The following is a 17003-nucleotide window of genomic DNA, read 5'->3' on the forward strand; positions in this document are numbered from 1 at the left end:
ATATATATATATATATACACACACACACACACTATATATATATTCAAAAGCTTTAGAACACCACAATTTTTCCAGTTTTTATTGAAATGTAAGTACAGTTTTTAAGTACAGTTTCCTACACCATCAAAAGGCACTTGGAAACCAGAGGAAACTGACAGGAAAAGGTCTGGCAGACCTCGAACAATCAGAAGACAAGTTTCTGAGAGTCAACAGCTTGCGTGATAGGCGGCTCACAGGATAACAGGTTCAAGCACAGCCATTGGCGGCAGCAGAGTATTTTTTTTGGCTAAATTACGGTGGGGCTAATCCATGCAGTGGTGGGGCTCAAATCAACATCTGAATTTCAATACACACACAATGGAATATCACCCTTCCCAGTAGCTAGAAATACCACGCATTAGGCTGCTATGGGTTAGATCAGGGGTTCCCACGGACCCCCTTGGCACCCAGATTTTGGCAGGGTACCCCCACCGGGCGGGGGGAGGATGAGGGTGAAATAGTGTGAGAGCCGGGGGAGGGGAAGAGGCCTGACGGTTTAATACGGTGAGAACGGAGGGGGTTCGTCGGAGTACCAGACTGCATTTTTGGATATGTGTACCACAGTTTGAAAACCGATGTTGGGTTAGATGATTGCACCGACTCCTTTTTTCACACACAAAATGAGTTTAGGCAATACTATTCGTGCCGTTTTAACTCGTTCACGTTCTCTGGCAAACCTGTCTGCTACAAACCCAACGCATTGTACATCACGTGTCACACTCCCCTCACACACACAAAGTAAGAGCTAGAGAGACACATAGAGAGAGAGAGAGAGAGAGAGAGAGAGAGAGAGAGAGAGAGAGATACAGTAGTTAATGGAGCACAACAGGTGGCTGTCGATGCCACATAAAACGTGACAGTCAGCAGTTTCCAAATCGACCCTATTATTTAGAATATATTCAAACTCACAATTTACATTTTCAAAGGAGCACAATCCACCAGTTGTTGTGGTTGGATCAATCCATAATAATGTTAGCAATGTTACAATTCCCCAAATTACTTAGCTAGCTAGCTAACGTTCACTAATTTGGTTCCGACTACACTGCGTGCTAAAGCCCGCCAATTTCACGCAGCAATGACGCAGTGACGCAAATGGAACTGGCTGGCGCTTATTCTGCTCGGTGATATTCTAGGTTGTTCCATGGTGGGGCTAAGGTGGGGCTAACACGATTCTTGGTGGGGCTATAGCCCAACCAAGCCATACCCTGCCGCCACCCCTGAGCACAGCTTAACACTGGTTGAAGTAAGCAAATCTCAGTTTCAACTGTGAAGAGAAGACTTCGAGCTGCAGGTTTGACAGGTTGAGTGGCAGTAAGAAAGCCATTGCTAAGATGGCAAAATAAGAAAAAGAGGCTTGCCTGGGGCAAGAAGCACCACCAGATATTATATATCTCTATAGAAACCATGCCAAGATAATTATGTCTCTCTCTCTGATTAAGACTGACCTTTCCAAAACAAATCCTACATCAATGAGTATCGACTTATGATAAAACACAGTAAGGAGCTTCTGTCAGGTGCAGGTATTTGATTACCCAAGAACAGGCTTTCTGGAGAGCAGCCAGCCCGTGCCGTGATTTATTGAATTCCAACGACACAACATTTCAATCACAGGGAAAACATTGATCTCCAATTCCCTACCTTGTACATATATTCATATAAATATTGAAGTGGATTCCTTCCATCAGAGAAACACAAACACGAGCTGGTGATTAATCTCTGTTGTTGGTGGGAGGGTTCAACCCCAGCTGTGCACAACAGAAGAGCTACAGTGTGACATGTAAAGGCCAGTATTTTCATACTGGCATTAGAAGTGCTAATAGTAACACATTTCATATATTCCTATTTGACATGGATTAAAACATAAGGTATTGCTTCCTGACAGGTGACATGGCTTACTGACAGGTATTGCTTCCAACATAAAAAAGCAGCAGCAAGATGGGGAATTGGGCCTTTTATTACATTTTCGATCTTCTCCTTTTTTTCCAACACTAATCAATGTTGTATATTCCAAACAGCAGTCATCAGAAGCTATTCATTAAGTTATTCCGTGTTTTTCTGTTGAATGCACTATAGCATTGCATAATGGCAATTCTGCATTGTACATTTTCTTTATTTGCTGTTGAAATCAGGAGATGATAATGTTTTACTGATGTGATAACATAGGCTCCCACCGAGGCATGGATCAGGAAAAGAAATGGGATTTAAATCTCCCTCATTATAAGGCACAGAGTACCGCAGTACTACTAAAAAATGCATGTAAGCTAAATCAAATAGAGCTTTTCCTCTCTCTTCTGATACAGACGAATAATTGAAAGCTTTTAAATTACAGATTCAGAGCACTGCAGTCTTCATGGGTCCAAAAATGTGTACCCGAACCCGAAGAGACCCAGAAATGTGCTATCTGGAACAGACCCAGACCCGTCTATTATTTGAAATCTGGACCCGGACCCGGCCAGGACACACAGACTCAATTGAACCCAATCGGCACAGATCCCACAGCTAATCGCTATCAAGTTAAATTAGTTGTGAAAATAAAACTTTGTGTCTTACCTAATGTAATGTTAGTAGCCTTCTCTCCTGTACCTGACCATGACGCATACAATCCATCCTCCTCGCCAAGAAAGCTGGTAAAATAACATCAATGTTGCTCCTCTCTTTCTGATTGTAAGAGCAGGTATAATCCACTCATTATTTCAGCTTCAAAAGTCCACTTGCTGTCACGGTGGTGAATGACAAACACCACTTTGCAGCTTTGCAGTTTTTTTGTATCTCGCATAATACGATAACTTCCACTGTTTGCCCTTAGCCTATTTCCTGGCTCACACTTTCTCATCCTAATTTTACAAAACACACACAGCACTTCCACATCATGATTCATCATCGTTGATGCTGTCTGACTCAATTTGATCACGGTCGGGTCTTCTCGGATCGACTCGGGTATTACACACAATGTTAAACAGACCCAGGACCCGAAGTACAAGAATGGGACCCGACCCGAACCCGGCTGACCGTTTAAAATATGGACCTGAACCTGGGTCCTCAGGTTCAGATGGACCCGTGAAGACCTCTACTGCAGACCACAGCCGGTCACTGGGTGTGGCGATGTGGACTGAGGGGAGGCATCTCACCTATTTGGCACAACTTGCCAGTCCACTGCGGTGGGCACAGGCACTCAAACCCCTGCGCTAGCTCCCGGCAGGTCCCGCCCTGACTGCAAGGACTGGACTGGCACTCGCTGGAGTCTGCAGAAGGGGAGGAACACACCTGGATTGGCACTCACTCTTGACAAGACTGGAACATGTGACAATTTCATATTTCAGACGTCCTTATAGTTTTAACAAGAAACATTTTCAAAGTATTACAAAGTTCAGTAAATGCAATCAGTGCAAAATTACAATAAGCACACATCCTAGTACAGATGAGCTAACAGCACATATAATACAGTTAAGCCCAAGGTATGTGCTAAGGAGTGGGGGTAGGCATAGTAGAAGTTACTAATTAGTAATTAAAATAATAGTAGTGCTAACAATACATAATCAGGAGCATGATGGATCAACATTTTATAAGTAAGTGCATAGAAGCAAGGGTGCTGAACTGAGATCAGGCTTCACAGGTACAGTCTGAACAGATGTGTCTTGAGCAGAAGTTGGCAGATCCTGAGCTTGATGGGTAGGTAGGAGTGGGTTCTGGAGGAAGGGGAGCAGAGAGGGCGTACAGCGAGTCTTCTAGAGGAATAGCAGAGTGGTCTAGAGAGATATCCATTCACAGCTGTTTTGTCTTGTTGTGGAATGAAGTTTCAGCATACTAAGCAGAATTTTGGGTTTGTTTAATGACTGATTATTATTATTACTACTGCTGTTACTACTAATGAAATTGACTGTTTTCCTAAAGTGTTTTTACTGGCTTATTACCATGCTGTGGAGTGGAGTGAGCCACTTGGCCAGATTAGTATTGTAAATGAGAATGCACTTCTCCCATTTGACCAGCCGGGTTGATTAAAGGGGAGTGGACTGATTATTGTTGGCTACTTAAATAAGAAATTCCAGCTTTCAGCTTTGAACTCAGTGAAGATCCAAGGACATCATGGGGCCCTTTCTTAACGTTTTTTATTTTTAACGTAACATCGGCAACCCTGGGGATCTGACAGCTGGGCTGATTCTTTGGAAACTATTAAGAAATGGCTAGAGGGGATTTGCCTCAGTCTCTGTGCCTCTCCCTATCTGTCTCCCTCCCTCCCTGTGATGAGTGGAGGGCAGAGCTAGGTGTAGCTGATGTGGAGAGCAGCAGGTCCCAGCTGGTTCTCTGTGTCTCTCTCTTCTCTTTTCCTCTCTCTCTCTCTCTCTCTCTCTCTCTCTGTGTTTTTCATTCCAGTGAAGGGGAGTGGAAACACACAAGACCACTGACTGCCTCCCCCGCCCCCCTGCTCCACCGCTGCCTTGGTGCTTCCACTGCTTGTGGATCCACAGTGGTTGGCCATGCAGGGCGGCACCAGCTAAACAGAGGTTGTGTCCTGACCTGCCTGGCTGTGCGTCTGGGGCTGCTGCGAGCTGTGCTGAAATGTGCAGCGTTTCTAAAAGGAATTGCTTACCATACAATGTTTTAGATCATTAATTCCCACATTCCAATGGTTACTGCCTCATTTTTACTTACACCATACCAGAAGATAATGTTGAGAAAAGAGCGGGGAGGGGTTAACTGCGTTGTAGTATTAGGGCTGCAGCGTACCACACAAATCTACACTTGAATTTTGCCCCCAGTACCTGTCAACACGTAAATACATAGATGGAAAAAGCTTTATGCTGTTGACGTTAGGTCTGAAATATTAGTGTTCTGGAAAATCTCCCAACCGATGGCTTTATAATATTGGATTGTGTGTGTGTAAACAAGCATCGAAGACAATTAAAAAAAAACACGTCTGCTATAATTTTTGTTGCCTCTCCCTTCGTCTTCAGGGCAATGGCCATGTGGCAGCTTGCCCCCAATCCATACTGATTTGACTACACTGCACAAACTGATAAAAAGCAGTGCTGCAAACAGACTTATTCAAAGTTTCATGTATTAGTCTATATTGTTTTAGGTCAAATTAAAGCTCTCATCTCTGCACATAATTAAATACTGAGCCTCTGGTGTACAAGAGTACACCAAGTGTACTCTTTGTACAAGAGTGTTGTGTTCAATAAAAAAATAAAAATAAAGACACACATACATCAAAATTGCAAGTTTCCTGTGCCGTTTTCATATCCTGTGTGACCAGTGCAATTTTTCACATTATGAATGTGAGTTTTTTTCAGTGATTTAGGCATAGTCAAGTGTCTGTCTCAGGCTTTGCAACACACATAGGTCTGGGTTCCAGTTAAAACCATAGTTACCTTCTGAAAGTGAGTCTGGCACTTTTATATTTGCCAGAGGCTTCTTGTGTCTAACCACTGGGATTCAAACTTATTTAATGGATTTGCGTGCATCACATAAAAACTATGAATATGAAAAACTGAATGCAATACACAGGATATGAAAACAAATTGGGGAAAAAATACCCATCCATCCATTATCAATAACCAATCCAGTCACTCAGTCAAAGCCTAACCTCACAGGTACAGGGCGCAAGGCAGGGTACACCCTGCACGCACGCCACTCATAAAGGCACTGACATTGTGTAGCCACAGTCACTTCCAGCACACAGGGATTAGGTCTGACCCTGACTCTGTAATAAGGTAAAGTGAGGTTTATCTGTGTTCTATGTCTGTTATTATATTTTGTACTTCCTATCCTGTTCTACTCTGCTCTCCTCTGCATGCTCCTCTGCCCTCGTCATGGGTGATTGCCATATAGAATACCTTGTCCAGGACCACACACAATAACACACAATAATGAGCTATGCACAATGCACTGAGCCCTCTAGCAGTGGCTGATGGGTGGCAACTGGTGTCCTGTCACAAGAGGATATCAGTCTAAACCGTCCATGGCGTAAAATCCCACTACGTAGTAGCAACTAAAGGCAGGCTAAAGGCAGACAAACACACAAGCGAGGTTGTCCCTGAATGTTACCGCAGTGTTTTTAACATTCAGAGGAACTGATTCAGCAAGCCCACACAGAGATATTGAGAGAAACCCTGATACTGAAAATCTCCAATTTCCTTTTGACCATTTTGTGGATTTTTCCCAGTTGCAGAACTCAGCTTACTGACTCCAGATTTCGGTTCAATCCCAGCCCATGTGTCATTAGCGGATAGTGATCGGGAGTGGCATAGCACCACCCAGGCTAGGGGGGCTAAATTGTCTGGGTCTCTGGGTCGTTGCTAACAAGCAACCACTGCCGGCTACCTGGGAACCTGCAGGTTTGTAGCTCCGCCGAGAGTGACGTGCCTCCCCTCCAGTCGGCGCTCGTGTGGGATTTATGCCTATAGCATGCAGTGTGTAACATGATGGGTGGCTCAAGGGCGGCTGGGATTGGAGGTTCCCAGCCATACTTCCTCACTTCCTTAGAATCTTTCCTAACCTGCCTCTGTCCATCCCAACCCTCCCTGTCCCCCTCAGAAAATTGTGCTCCTAAGAAAAGCTGCCAATGGCATAGGCTGTATTCCAGTCCATGTTCTGCCTATAGGACTTCAGCAAAAACTGGAAGTGGCTCCAAGGACAAGCTTCAGTACCAGCTGAACTGGCTCATACCAGCTCCCCTCAGTACTTAGCTACGCAACAGCATGCACACACTAAACCATGTCATAAGGTAGCAGAATGCAGAGTCCCTTTTATTTAGCCCAAAACACCCCCTATTGTCTTGAGGAAGATCTCTTGTGAGCAACCTTTCCAATTCTGTTTTGGGTTCAATAAAGACATGGAGAGCCCATCAGTGAGTGTGAATTGGGCTTTTTTGTGTTTGTTTTGCTGGTTTCATAACCCTGCTAAGCTACAACCACCTCCATGGGATCAGTGCAGGTTTTACTTCTGTTTATAAAACTGTGCTTCTGTGGTGTGAGTACATTAAGTCATCTTTTACAGTTCTATCCACAGCCCTGTCCGTTTATTTTGTTTGGGAAAACTTACTGATTATCTGATTGGGACATCTGTGATCTCTCCTACTGCTTTGCCAAGTGCTTTAATCACTGATACGAAGGCAGCTCTATTAAAGATTGATTGAGAAAAGGCGTTTTTAATGTATGCCAACATTACTGTAGAATTCTCCTTTACTGAATTTAGAATCAGTAAATATCTTAGATTTAGTGATATGATTTAATTGGAACTAGAATCGGAGGTGTAGTCTATAACGTAGTCAAGATTTGAACCAGTACAGTCTGGCCTGTCATCTGTGAATGAAATGGAGGCTTAAGCAGATGAGCCTTTATGGGGTCTTTCAATTCAGGTGTTTGCAGCCAGCTTGCAATGTAATCGTGAGACTGTGTAGGCCTGTACTATCCTGCCTGTTAACGGTGAGGAGAGGAGTAGGCCATGTTACCAGCAGTACAGGTGGCTCCAGTCCAGCCCTCAGGACACGCACAGCGAAATGCCCCAGCTTCCTCCAGGCAGGTCCCTCCGTGGGCACAGGGGTTGGACAGACAGGCGTGCTCCACTGCAGAAAGACACACAGACACCCAGGTTAGACCACCAATCCAGTCACCAAAAGCTCAGGGGCGGGTTGAATAAATCAGTGAATACATTTGGACTCACTCCCTGGATGGGAGGGAAGCATTAGGCCTTGGACCCACCCACCAGAGATAAATGAAGATTTCTGTTCACAAATTTAAATTTGAAGTATTTGAATAAACCAAAAGACGGCGGACCAGACTCTCACCGATCTCACAGTTACGCCCCCGGAAGCCCTCCTGGCACACACACTGGTACTCGTTGGGCTCTGTGTTGGCACAGGTACCCCCGTTCCGGCAAGGCTGGTGTGTCCCACAGAAGTTAAGGTCTGGGGGGAGCAAAAGGAAACCACATTATATCCCAGCAAACCGGACACTCACTGCATTGGTTGTAGCATGCAGCATGCTTGCCTCTAGTATAGATTTTGAACCAATGCAAATTTGGAATAATCAGTCAGCATCCAGTAATCTCTTAAATGTGGTTAAATGCTGGAATCAAGCTCTCTCTCTCCATAGATGGCTTAATTAATTGAACACAGGGTATAAAAAGGTTGTTTTGCCTGGAAAAAATAAAATAAAAAAGCCATCTGTGCAGCCGATTGCATGAGGTCACTTTACTCTGCATTTCTATATTTCCTCTGTCAATCTCGTATGTTGCCCAGCTGCAGCCGAATCATTCCATAAAATAACATAAAATAAATTCTTGGGGATTTTGTGGGGTGGAAAACATGGCAGATTGTTAAAAGTTATATTTAAAATCAAGCAAAGATCTCAGAGACAACAACAAAACAACATGCAAAACAAATAAATATTTTCATAGACACCTGAATTTGGTTAACCGTTAGCAATAAGAGTCAGCGTACACCATTCCTAATACAGAGGGCGGACACCAGGATACTTAATTCATGGACCAAACCACAAATAAGGAAACTTGGCAGAACTTCTCAATAAAAAAAAATTACAGCTTGAACTCTGCATTAATTGAAGGTTAATAGAATGAATGAAATTGATTTTGGAAGAAGGAGTGGAAATGTGCTCTGGGATCAATACTGATGGAAAAAAAGCCAAAAGGGTGTTTGGTACCCTATTTGTCCCTGTCAAGTAATTACTGTTAACAGCTAATTTAATTTTGTCAATAATATACAGCTGAGCTTAAATTCAGAAGCTTTCAGTTGTAAGGTTGAGTACTGTCTGGGTATGTGTAGATCTCTGTAGTCTGTACAGTTTGGAAGAGAACACTCAATCTGACTGACGCCATACTATAGCAGCGTTGTTATACTGGCACCCACCCAAGTTAGCAATCTAACCGATCTTTGTACTGAAGGAAACTAGGGTTTGTGCACCAAGCCAAGTCACCCTGTTTACAACACATAGGAAGTACTACCACAGGACCAGGTTTGGAAGTTACAGTTGTTGAGGAATAAGCTTGCATGACAGAGATTGGAGGGTATGGGGAGGTGTGCTGCAAGGGGACTGAATAACACGAGAAGGGGGTACCTTTGTCACACAGCAGGCCCCCCCAGTTGGTGTCACACACGCACTTCCAGGGCTCCGTACAGCTGCCGTGAACACAGCCAGGGAATGTCTCACACTGGTCACACAGCGACCCCTGCCAACCATAGTGACACCTGCAGTCCAGAGCAGAGGGAACAGAAGATAGAAAGAGAGAGGGAGGAGAGGCAGGAAAAAAAATTGCTCATAGCACACAAGACGCTTATAAACAAGGGTCCATCCTAGTCCATTTCATGCAGTTTCATACAAGCTCACATTTCGCCATTTAATTCCACACATTTCGGGAGCCAGAATTGGAAACTTTATATGCCACCCAGGACCCAGAGCTCCAATCCACAACGTGGCAGGTTTCATGGGTCACTCCCTACAATTACACGTTTCTAAAGACTGGGAAACATGTCATTCCTGATCAGTTGAGCAGGTAGGGTTTCATGACAATGCCGTCATTTACAGAGCATTCAGACCCAGACAGCTTTGATGCTGAAGTGATTGATAACTTGGACTTGTTTCCAATAACTGTACTGGGGCTCTCCAGAACCAGCGCTGAAGTACTTTGATTTACAGCAAGACAAGGTTAAGTCAGTAGCATCCAACCATGTCTGAAGAATGCTCCATATACCAGCTGTAGTGTGTGAGGGGGGCATGTCAGTCTGCTTGGGGACTAATTCTGCCTTTGGAATACACTGCATGCAATGGGAGTGCTTGGGCACAAACTAGGGTATAGTTGTGGGCGGATGGTCACTTGAATGTTGTGGGGATAGGTGGTGCTGGCGGGGGGGGGGGGGAATCAGACTGTGGCCTCCATAATATTTTCTTCTTGTGCCCAGTGTAGGTGGGCACTGCACATTAAGTGTTCTGTGTTAAAGGACTAATTCTTTCAGAACTCTGTGTACCTTACACAGCCAAAGCAAGAAAATGATCGTTTTGTTTCTGGAACAAAAGTAAAAGATCATTTCAATTCAGCTTCTTAGAGTTCAGGCAGAAACCTCTGTGTCTTGCAAAGGGCATAGCTGCCAACCTATAGGTGGCACCCTGGAGTTACTGCCCAATTCTGAAGTGAATTTAGGCACCGTTCTGCCAAGCTTTAAATTGCATTTTCCAGCTATGTGTGCGTATCATTCTGATTTCTCGCTCCATATTTCTGAGCGTGTGTGTGTGTGTGGACATGTTTTAATGTAGCATAGCAAGCCAGCTTTCTGAACTCTCCCTAAACAGACAGACAGATAAGATTCCTGCAGTTATTTCTGGTTTTAGTTGCTCTATGGGGACTGTCTAAGCTATTGCCTGGACATGCTTGATGAGCTAAGAATCAACAACAACACTATGGTGGGGGAGATGCACATTTCTCTCTATGAGATTCCAATACAGCTGGTGTTGTTTTAAAGGATGAACACATCGGTGGGGGGGGGGCTTGTGCAGGCAGAAGGGTACCCAATGTGCCCTCCTGAGGGGGTCTGGCACAGATATGTTCTCCCGAACTCGACAGCTGCCTGGCAGAGGAACATCTGGCACAGGTTCCCAGAGCAGAGTGGGGATACAGAGGTCAAATCACATGCCCACTCCCTGCAATGCCTATACATTTACCGTGTTGACGCAAACACTTTCTAAAAACTCAGATGCAGAACCATGTAACTTTTAAGAGCACAAGGCCCCTGTAGTATATATAAACCAGCACCTGGCTTAGGATATTTCAAGCTGGGTCACTTATTCTGAGCGAGTTCAAATGACATTACACATATTTGCTTTTCCATTTCTTCAGGTTTATTCTAACTAGAGCCTGCACCTCATACAACCTGAAAAGTGCTATGGGTGCTCTGCTGTAAGGAAAGTAGAAATAAAACCCACCAAATCCAATCTGTTATGAGGCTAAAAATTCACAGATTATAGAACTGGGGGAGACAGAGCCTTGACACATTAACATGACCTTTGGCACAGAGCCCATCTAAAACTGTGGCTCAACACAAAGCACAATACGAAGGATACACTAACACTTCAGTGACTAGGACCTGAACCAAGCCCCAAGAAAAAGCTCATACAGAGGTTGATTTGAACATGGTACAGTTCTATATGTATTTGTAAAAACGTATTTGTAATTTCTTAATTTCTAAACTGCCATCCCTGTTTTAACCCCCCAAGCCCACAACATTGCAAAAGCCCATCAAGCCGACAGAGGGACAATAGGTGCTGTGTGTGAGTGTCAGCATGGGGCAGCTGTGGGAAGGCAGTGGGGGTCTGGACAGGCGCCAATGGGAAACCATACTATTCCTGCCCCTATCCTAGAGAATGTGCCTGTGTGTGTAGTGCAATGGTGCAGAACAGCTGGAGCAGGAGTGTATGCAGAGCAGTGTGTGTTACGGCATATCCACAGTGGCCTAATACACAGTGTGTGTACATTTAAATGTATTATATAGTAATATTAGATGCTGTTAGAGTTCTGCATGCTGTTTCAGTCTGGCCTCAGTCTATGTGTCTGTCTGAATCTGCAGAGTTTGTGTATGCGTGTATGTGTGTGTATATATATTTGTGAGTGTTTATATATGTGTTTGTGTGTGTGTTTGTGTGTGTGTGTGTGTGTATGTGTGTTTATCGGGGTGTGTGAATCTATTTTGAGTGAGCACAAGGGACAGATTACTTATTTGTTTGATTCTAGGCAACAGGGGGAGCAGTGTGTATGTGTGAGAGAGAAAGATAGGGAATGTGAGTGAGGGAGGGAGTGAGTAAATGAGTGAGAGAAAGAGTGAGAGGGTGAGAGAGAGAGACTGTGTGTGTGTGAGAGACTGTCTCTCCAAACAGAAGGCACTTCCGTTCGCCTCCTTTCGATCTTTCTCTTGCCCTTTCTCTCTCCCTCTTTCCCTGGCTTTCTGACAGGAACTACTTTTGGTGGCCCTCATCCAAACCACTCAATCAGAGAGGCCGCAGACAGTACAGAAGAGCCACTGGTAACACTGAGAACTCTGGGAAGAAATAGAGACTTCCCACTTTAGATAAGTATTAAGGGCCCTGTACACAAACACACAGTCATGGTATGTAGGGGTTGTGTTTTTATTACTTTTTTTGCCATCTTACCCTTTCAACTTCTCTGCAACCCAACCCCCCCCCCCCCCCCCACCACACACACACACACACACACACACACACACACACACACACACACCCCTTTTTTTGGTAATTAATGACACAAAGAATTACAGACTACATTTGCAATATGACTTCAATATGCCTTAATCCGGTCTTGAAGTTTGTTCTGAAAGGCAGCGATTAAAGCATGGAATAGATATTGGAAATATACAGCGGATGAAAAGGGATATTGGGATGTGTGTTTCAAAGCTCAATCAAACTCTTGAAACTAATCAAAGAGGTAATTTTGGTGTCGCCAGCTATAATGACTGGGCTGGAATTGTGGAATCTTCTTCCTCAGCTATGAAGAATGTCTAAATTACAGAACAGAGGAGACTGATACAAGTATTCAAAATCTGGAATGCTACCAATATACCCAGAAGACAGGATTAACATGAATTGACAAGCAAACCTTAAAAGCCAGGAAACACTTTACACAAAGGTAGTGGTGGTCAGGATCAAAACTAGTGGTTGGATTTTTGCAGCAGATTCCCCAGCATCCCTTTTCCATACAAGACAGCTGAATGGAACCCTCAGACTGATGAGCTGCTTAGCAAACTAATCGCACCCAGCGGCTCATACTTTCATTTTCAATGGAATCTCATTCTTTTGTTTGCATCCTCTCTTATTTCTCTCTCAGGACTCTCACCTGCACTCTCCTGGTAAATTGCAGTAGCCATGGGCTAGGTGACAGCCCTGTCTGCAGACAGCTGGGAGACAAAAAAAAGACCAGATATCACAACCAGTCATTCAACCAGCATCTCATACTCCTGCCTCTCCTGCCCCACCCACCTAAACATACAGAATCTGGAAACTGCTCTGAGATGGATGCATTAAATACAGTAAATTGAACTACAACTGTGCAAAATACAGTGCAAGAAGTGGAAATGTGGTAACAGTACTGTGCACAGTTGGGTCAGAGCAGGCTTATTTAACCTTATTAGAGATCTCCCATCACACACTCCCCTCCCCTTTCCTTCACCTCCTCTTCCACCTACTTCCTCACTCTCTTCCTTCCCCACACCCACTGCTCACTCTCTTCCCTCCCCTTCCCCACACCCTTTCCTCCTCCTCCTTCCTCACTCTTCCCTCCCTCTCACCCTGGCGACACTCGGGCCCCATCCAGCCATCCATGCAGATTTTCATGCCACTGGGGTCGCAGCTGAAGTGGCCGAAGAAGTCGTCACGTGCGCGGCAGAACTTGTTGCATAGGGGGCCATAGTAGTTGGCTTCGCAGCGAAAGCGCAGCTTGTACTCCAGGTTGGAGCGGCCGTGGTGCCGGAAGTTCTGCCACTGCTCCCCGGAGTTCAGCATGGAGGATAGTAGCACCCGGTCGATTAGCTCACCCTGCCCTAGAACTGGGAGGGGAGGGGAAGGGGGGAGAGAGTGAGGGAAGTGCAAAGGAAGAGCAGTTGAGGGAGAGAGAGTGGGGGGGGTGAAAGACAAGAAATGGGATAGAAGAAGAGAAGAGGAGAGAGATGGGAGAAATTAGAACAGTTTCCAACATCAACCAAACAGGCCCCACATGGCTGCAAATCCACATGAGAAGACACCATATACATCCTGCACCACTGCAGATCAGTTTAGTCACTAAAACAGTAATCTTGTTGCAATGAGCCAACAGCAGCTGTTGCCGATGCTGGAGCCCCCCACACCTAGATGCTGTAAGTAAAAGCCTCTGCAATAAGTCAACAACCACATTCAAAACCTGTCTATTAAAAAGGGTAAAAGTGAACTGAGAGAACAGGGTTGACCTGACATGCTCTCCTTAGGCCCTGTTCCAGATGCATAAAGCCCCTTAAGTACTTGAAGTATGCAGTTAACTAGCTTATTAGGTTATATATGAATGCGTTAAGGTACTTTGTAGAACATCCTTTAATTCAAGATACACTTACAAATGAACCTAAGGGAAAACTGAAATCACAGTCTTCCTAGATAGGCCATCAGCACACAGGCTCGGCTGACTCGCCCTTAATGCCTTTTGACAAGGAATTAACTGGAAAAGCCAGGGTAGGAGGATGGAGAGGGGAGGGACATGCATTTTTCATCTATGTTATGAAGACAGAAATTGAAACTTTAACCCACGTTAATTGCTTTTTGCAATCCAATACTTGATTGCATTTATTTCTTTATCAGTAGAAGAAAATAGCCTCTGACTATGAAATAAATGGTAATGGGGTACAGGTTAGTCAAATGTCAGTCTTGGGTAGGTGAAGGTTTGGGTCAAGGTGTGATCATGATAGCTTGTTAAGGGGTTGATGTTTTGGATCCAGATTTTTCTTCCTCTGATTTCCTATGTGCTTCACACTCTAGTCTACTCCAGCTCTGATGCACTGGCAGTATGGATTAAAACAAAATTGGATTCCATTCCTTTGGGCACCTTCACTATGTAGAAGAACAGGGCAACTTAATTGTTAGAAAATCTTAAAAGGTGTACATAATACAGTAAAAAAAAAATGTAATTAATGAAAATGTATAAATTAACAGGGGATAAACAGTGACTATCATATTAATAATGTCAAACAAATAAGGATACGAATGAGTTGCAAGCCTTTATTCCATATAGTTATTGCAGTGCAAGTGGACTCCATTTGGCAATGGTGTTAATGTCTTTGTGATAGAGGGAGTGAGAAGGATAAAGGGATACGTCCTCTTACTTAGGGAAAAAAAAAATCAGGGGAAAGAGCATTGGGGTCAAGCAAGGAAAAAAAAAAAAAGAGTGTCAAGGTTTTAATCCACATCCACCTCCACTTTTTCCCTGACTCTCTCTTCCACCCCAGCTCCATTCACAACCTCTGATGTCAGTGGCTGCAATCCATTGTTAATCCCAGGGGGTTTAGCAGCTGTGGTGGCTAGGCAGTGAGTGTGCGGGGACAGCACATGACAGTCAGTGGCCAACCTCTCGGAAGGTATGCCCTGGCACAGTGCCACCACGACCCCAGATCCAACTCGCACCTCTGGGGACTCACTGTGGGGAAGATGGCGCAAAGGATCGGGGGTTGATTCATCTAAGTCTAGTTTTGGACACTGAAGGGATTGGGCAACTGTGAGGAGGTGGTGGGCAGGAGCGATGTCAAGTTAGAAGAACAATGTGGGGTCTTGAAAGTTTGAACACTCCCTATTGTTTTGCTTTTTTTTTTATTATTATTTATTCATTTTCAGTAAAAGTGCACATAAACATAGTATATTCACACCCAACTTCTTTATACAGTCATTTCTGTTTCAATGTGTTTTACTGTGGTCAGACAATAGTCCCAAAAAATAACTGTAGAAGTATCATACCTTTGCACAAGCCTTGGTGGTATATACCCCCTTTGTGCTTGTGTGTTGAGTGGACCAAAAATAAAATAAATTGCAGCTTTACAATGCGATTTTTCACCAAATGTAAAGACTATGAAAGTATTTTACTTGACCAATGTTCCCATGGTTCAAATCAAGTTTCACCCTACACCTTTAACATATGCCTGTGGTGCTTAGCGAAAACACTGTGCTGTGTGTGTGTTCATCTTTTTTTTGCATGTGTATATTTTTGGCCTGCCTTTTATGCTGAAGCAGGCAGTTTATATATTGCTTTTTCCATTTGGCGTAATTAAACAAGCTCGCAAGACAATAAGATTTTGATGAAGTGCCTCTGAGGTGTTATAGATGTCAGTTTTGTTACAATTGCTTTTCTCCAGGGGTAGGAGTGTGTCTGGGCCTAGGCTGAGACGGATGTGTTCTGAATGTGGAATCCTATTTGTTTGTGGTGCAGAAACACTTAAGTCAATAATAAATAAACAAATAAATAAATAAATAAACAAGCACACAAACTATCCAATAGTGGCTGATCCAATTTGGAGCATCGTGTACATTTGATACTTCTATTACAACACTCATCCTCCCTCCTCCTTTTCCTTCTCAGTAGTCGGTGCCAGATTTGGGGTTTAAATTTCAGTTGAATTCTAGGAAGAGTAGAGGGAGGGGTCCTATAATACAGCAAGAGCTAAATAATAATAAAACATATTAAAAAAAAAAAAACACATTACCCTCTAACAAGATGTCTTTGAACTACAAATCAAAGGCTACAGTATTCCCCCTGCAGTGTTAACTATAGAAAGTACAGAAGAAAAGTTTTGTAGTATGCCTATATAATCAAAGCTTGCCAGATGCATGATTTATGGAGGAGAGCAGTTGCCGTCATGCCAGAAATATTTCATTGGTTGGAGCGGTGATGAAATGGAACTGAGGAGGGCACTCTGTGGATGCAAGGCCGTGAGTACAGTGTCATGAGAGGGACACACTTCGAGTGCCATTTTTATTCAATAATGGGCAGTTTTATTTTTGATTGTTTTTTTTTTTGTTTTTTTTAATTAAAATGGGAGTTTTGCATATTGGTGTGAAAGAGATGTCCTATTGACAAAACCAAAACAAAAGAACACCTCTGGGAGGACCTGGAAGGGAAAATCGGAACTGTGCTCGTGGCATTCCCCAGGCTGTCTATTAATATTCAGAGCCCTGAAGGGCAGGGGTGAGCCTGGACCCAATGAATAGACTGTGAGCAGCTGACTGGGTCCAGAAATATGTCAGTGTGTATATGACTGAAGAGTAATGACTCCCCAGGGGTAGTCTGAAGTTTTCCTGTGAAAACAACCCTGCTTTCTCGTTCCTAAGGACATAATGCGAGCCCCCTGGCCTCCCCTGTGGTCAGGTTTGGATGGCGTTCAGCATGCGAGTGAGTGAGGAAGAGTGTGACAGAAGAGGAGGAGGAGTGGAGCGAGG

The 17003-nt window shown here is 44.0% G+C and overlaps 1 protein-coding gene across 4 annotated transcripts in view; it reads right to left on the minus strand.

Moving 5' to 3' along the window:
- The window catches only part of LOC136749605 (protein jagged-1), a 70212-nt gene that overhangs the window by 16728 nt on the left and 36481 nt on the right, over positions 1–17003 (minus strand). For 3 of the 4 annotated variants that reach the window (XM_066704052.1, XM_066704050.1, XM_066704053.1), the window contains exons 4-9: positions 13346–13603; positions 12895–12955; positions 9114–9244; positions 7826–7945; positions 7490–7603; positions 3168–3281 (exon numbers count right to left, since the gene is read on the minus strand). In XM_066704052.1, coding sequence (XP_066560149.1) covers positions 3168–3281; positions 7490–7603; positions 7826–7945; positions 9114–9244; positions 12895–12955; positions 13346–13603 — 798 coding nt within the window. The remainder of the gene's footprint in view (positions 1–3167; positions 3282–7489; positions 7604–7825; positions 7946–9113; positions 9245–12894; positions 12956–13345; positions 13604–17003) is intronic. The other variant, XM_066704051.1, reaches the window with a different exon arrangement.

Source organism: Amia ocellicauda, chromosome 5 (genome assembly GCF_036373705.1).
Source record: "Amia ocellicauda isolate fAmiCal2 chromosome 5, fAmiCal2.hap1, whole genome shotgun sequence".
Classification (NCBI taxonomy): domain Eukaryota; kingdom Metazoa; phylum Chordata; class Actinopteri; order Amiiformes; family Amiidae; genus Amia; species Amia ocellicauda.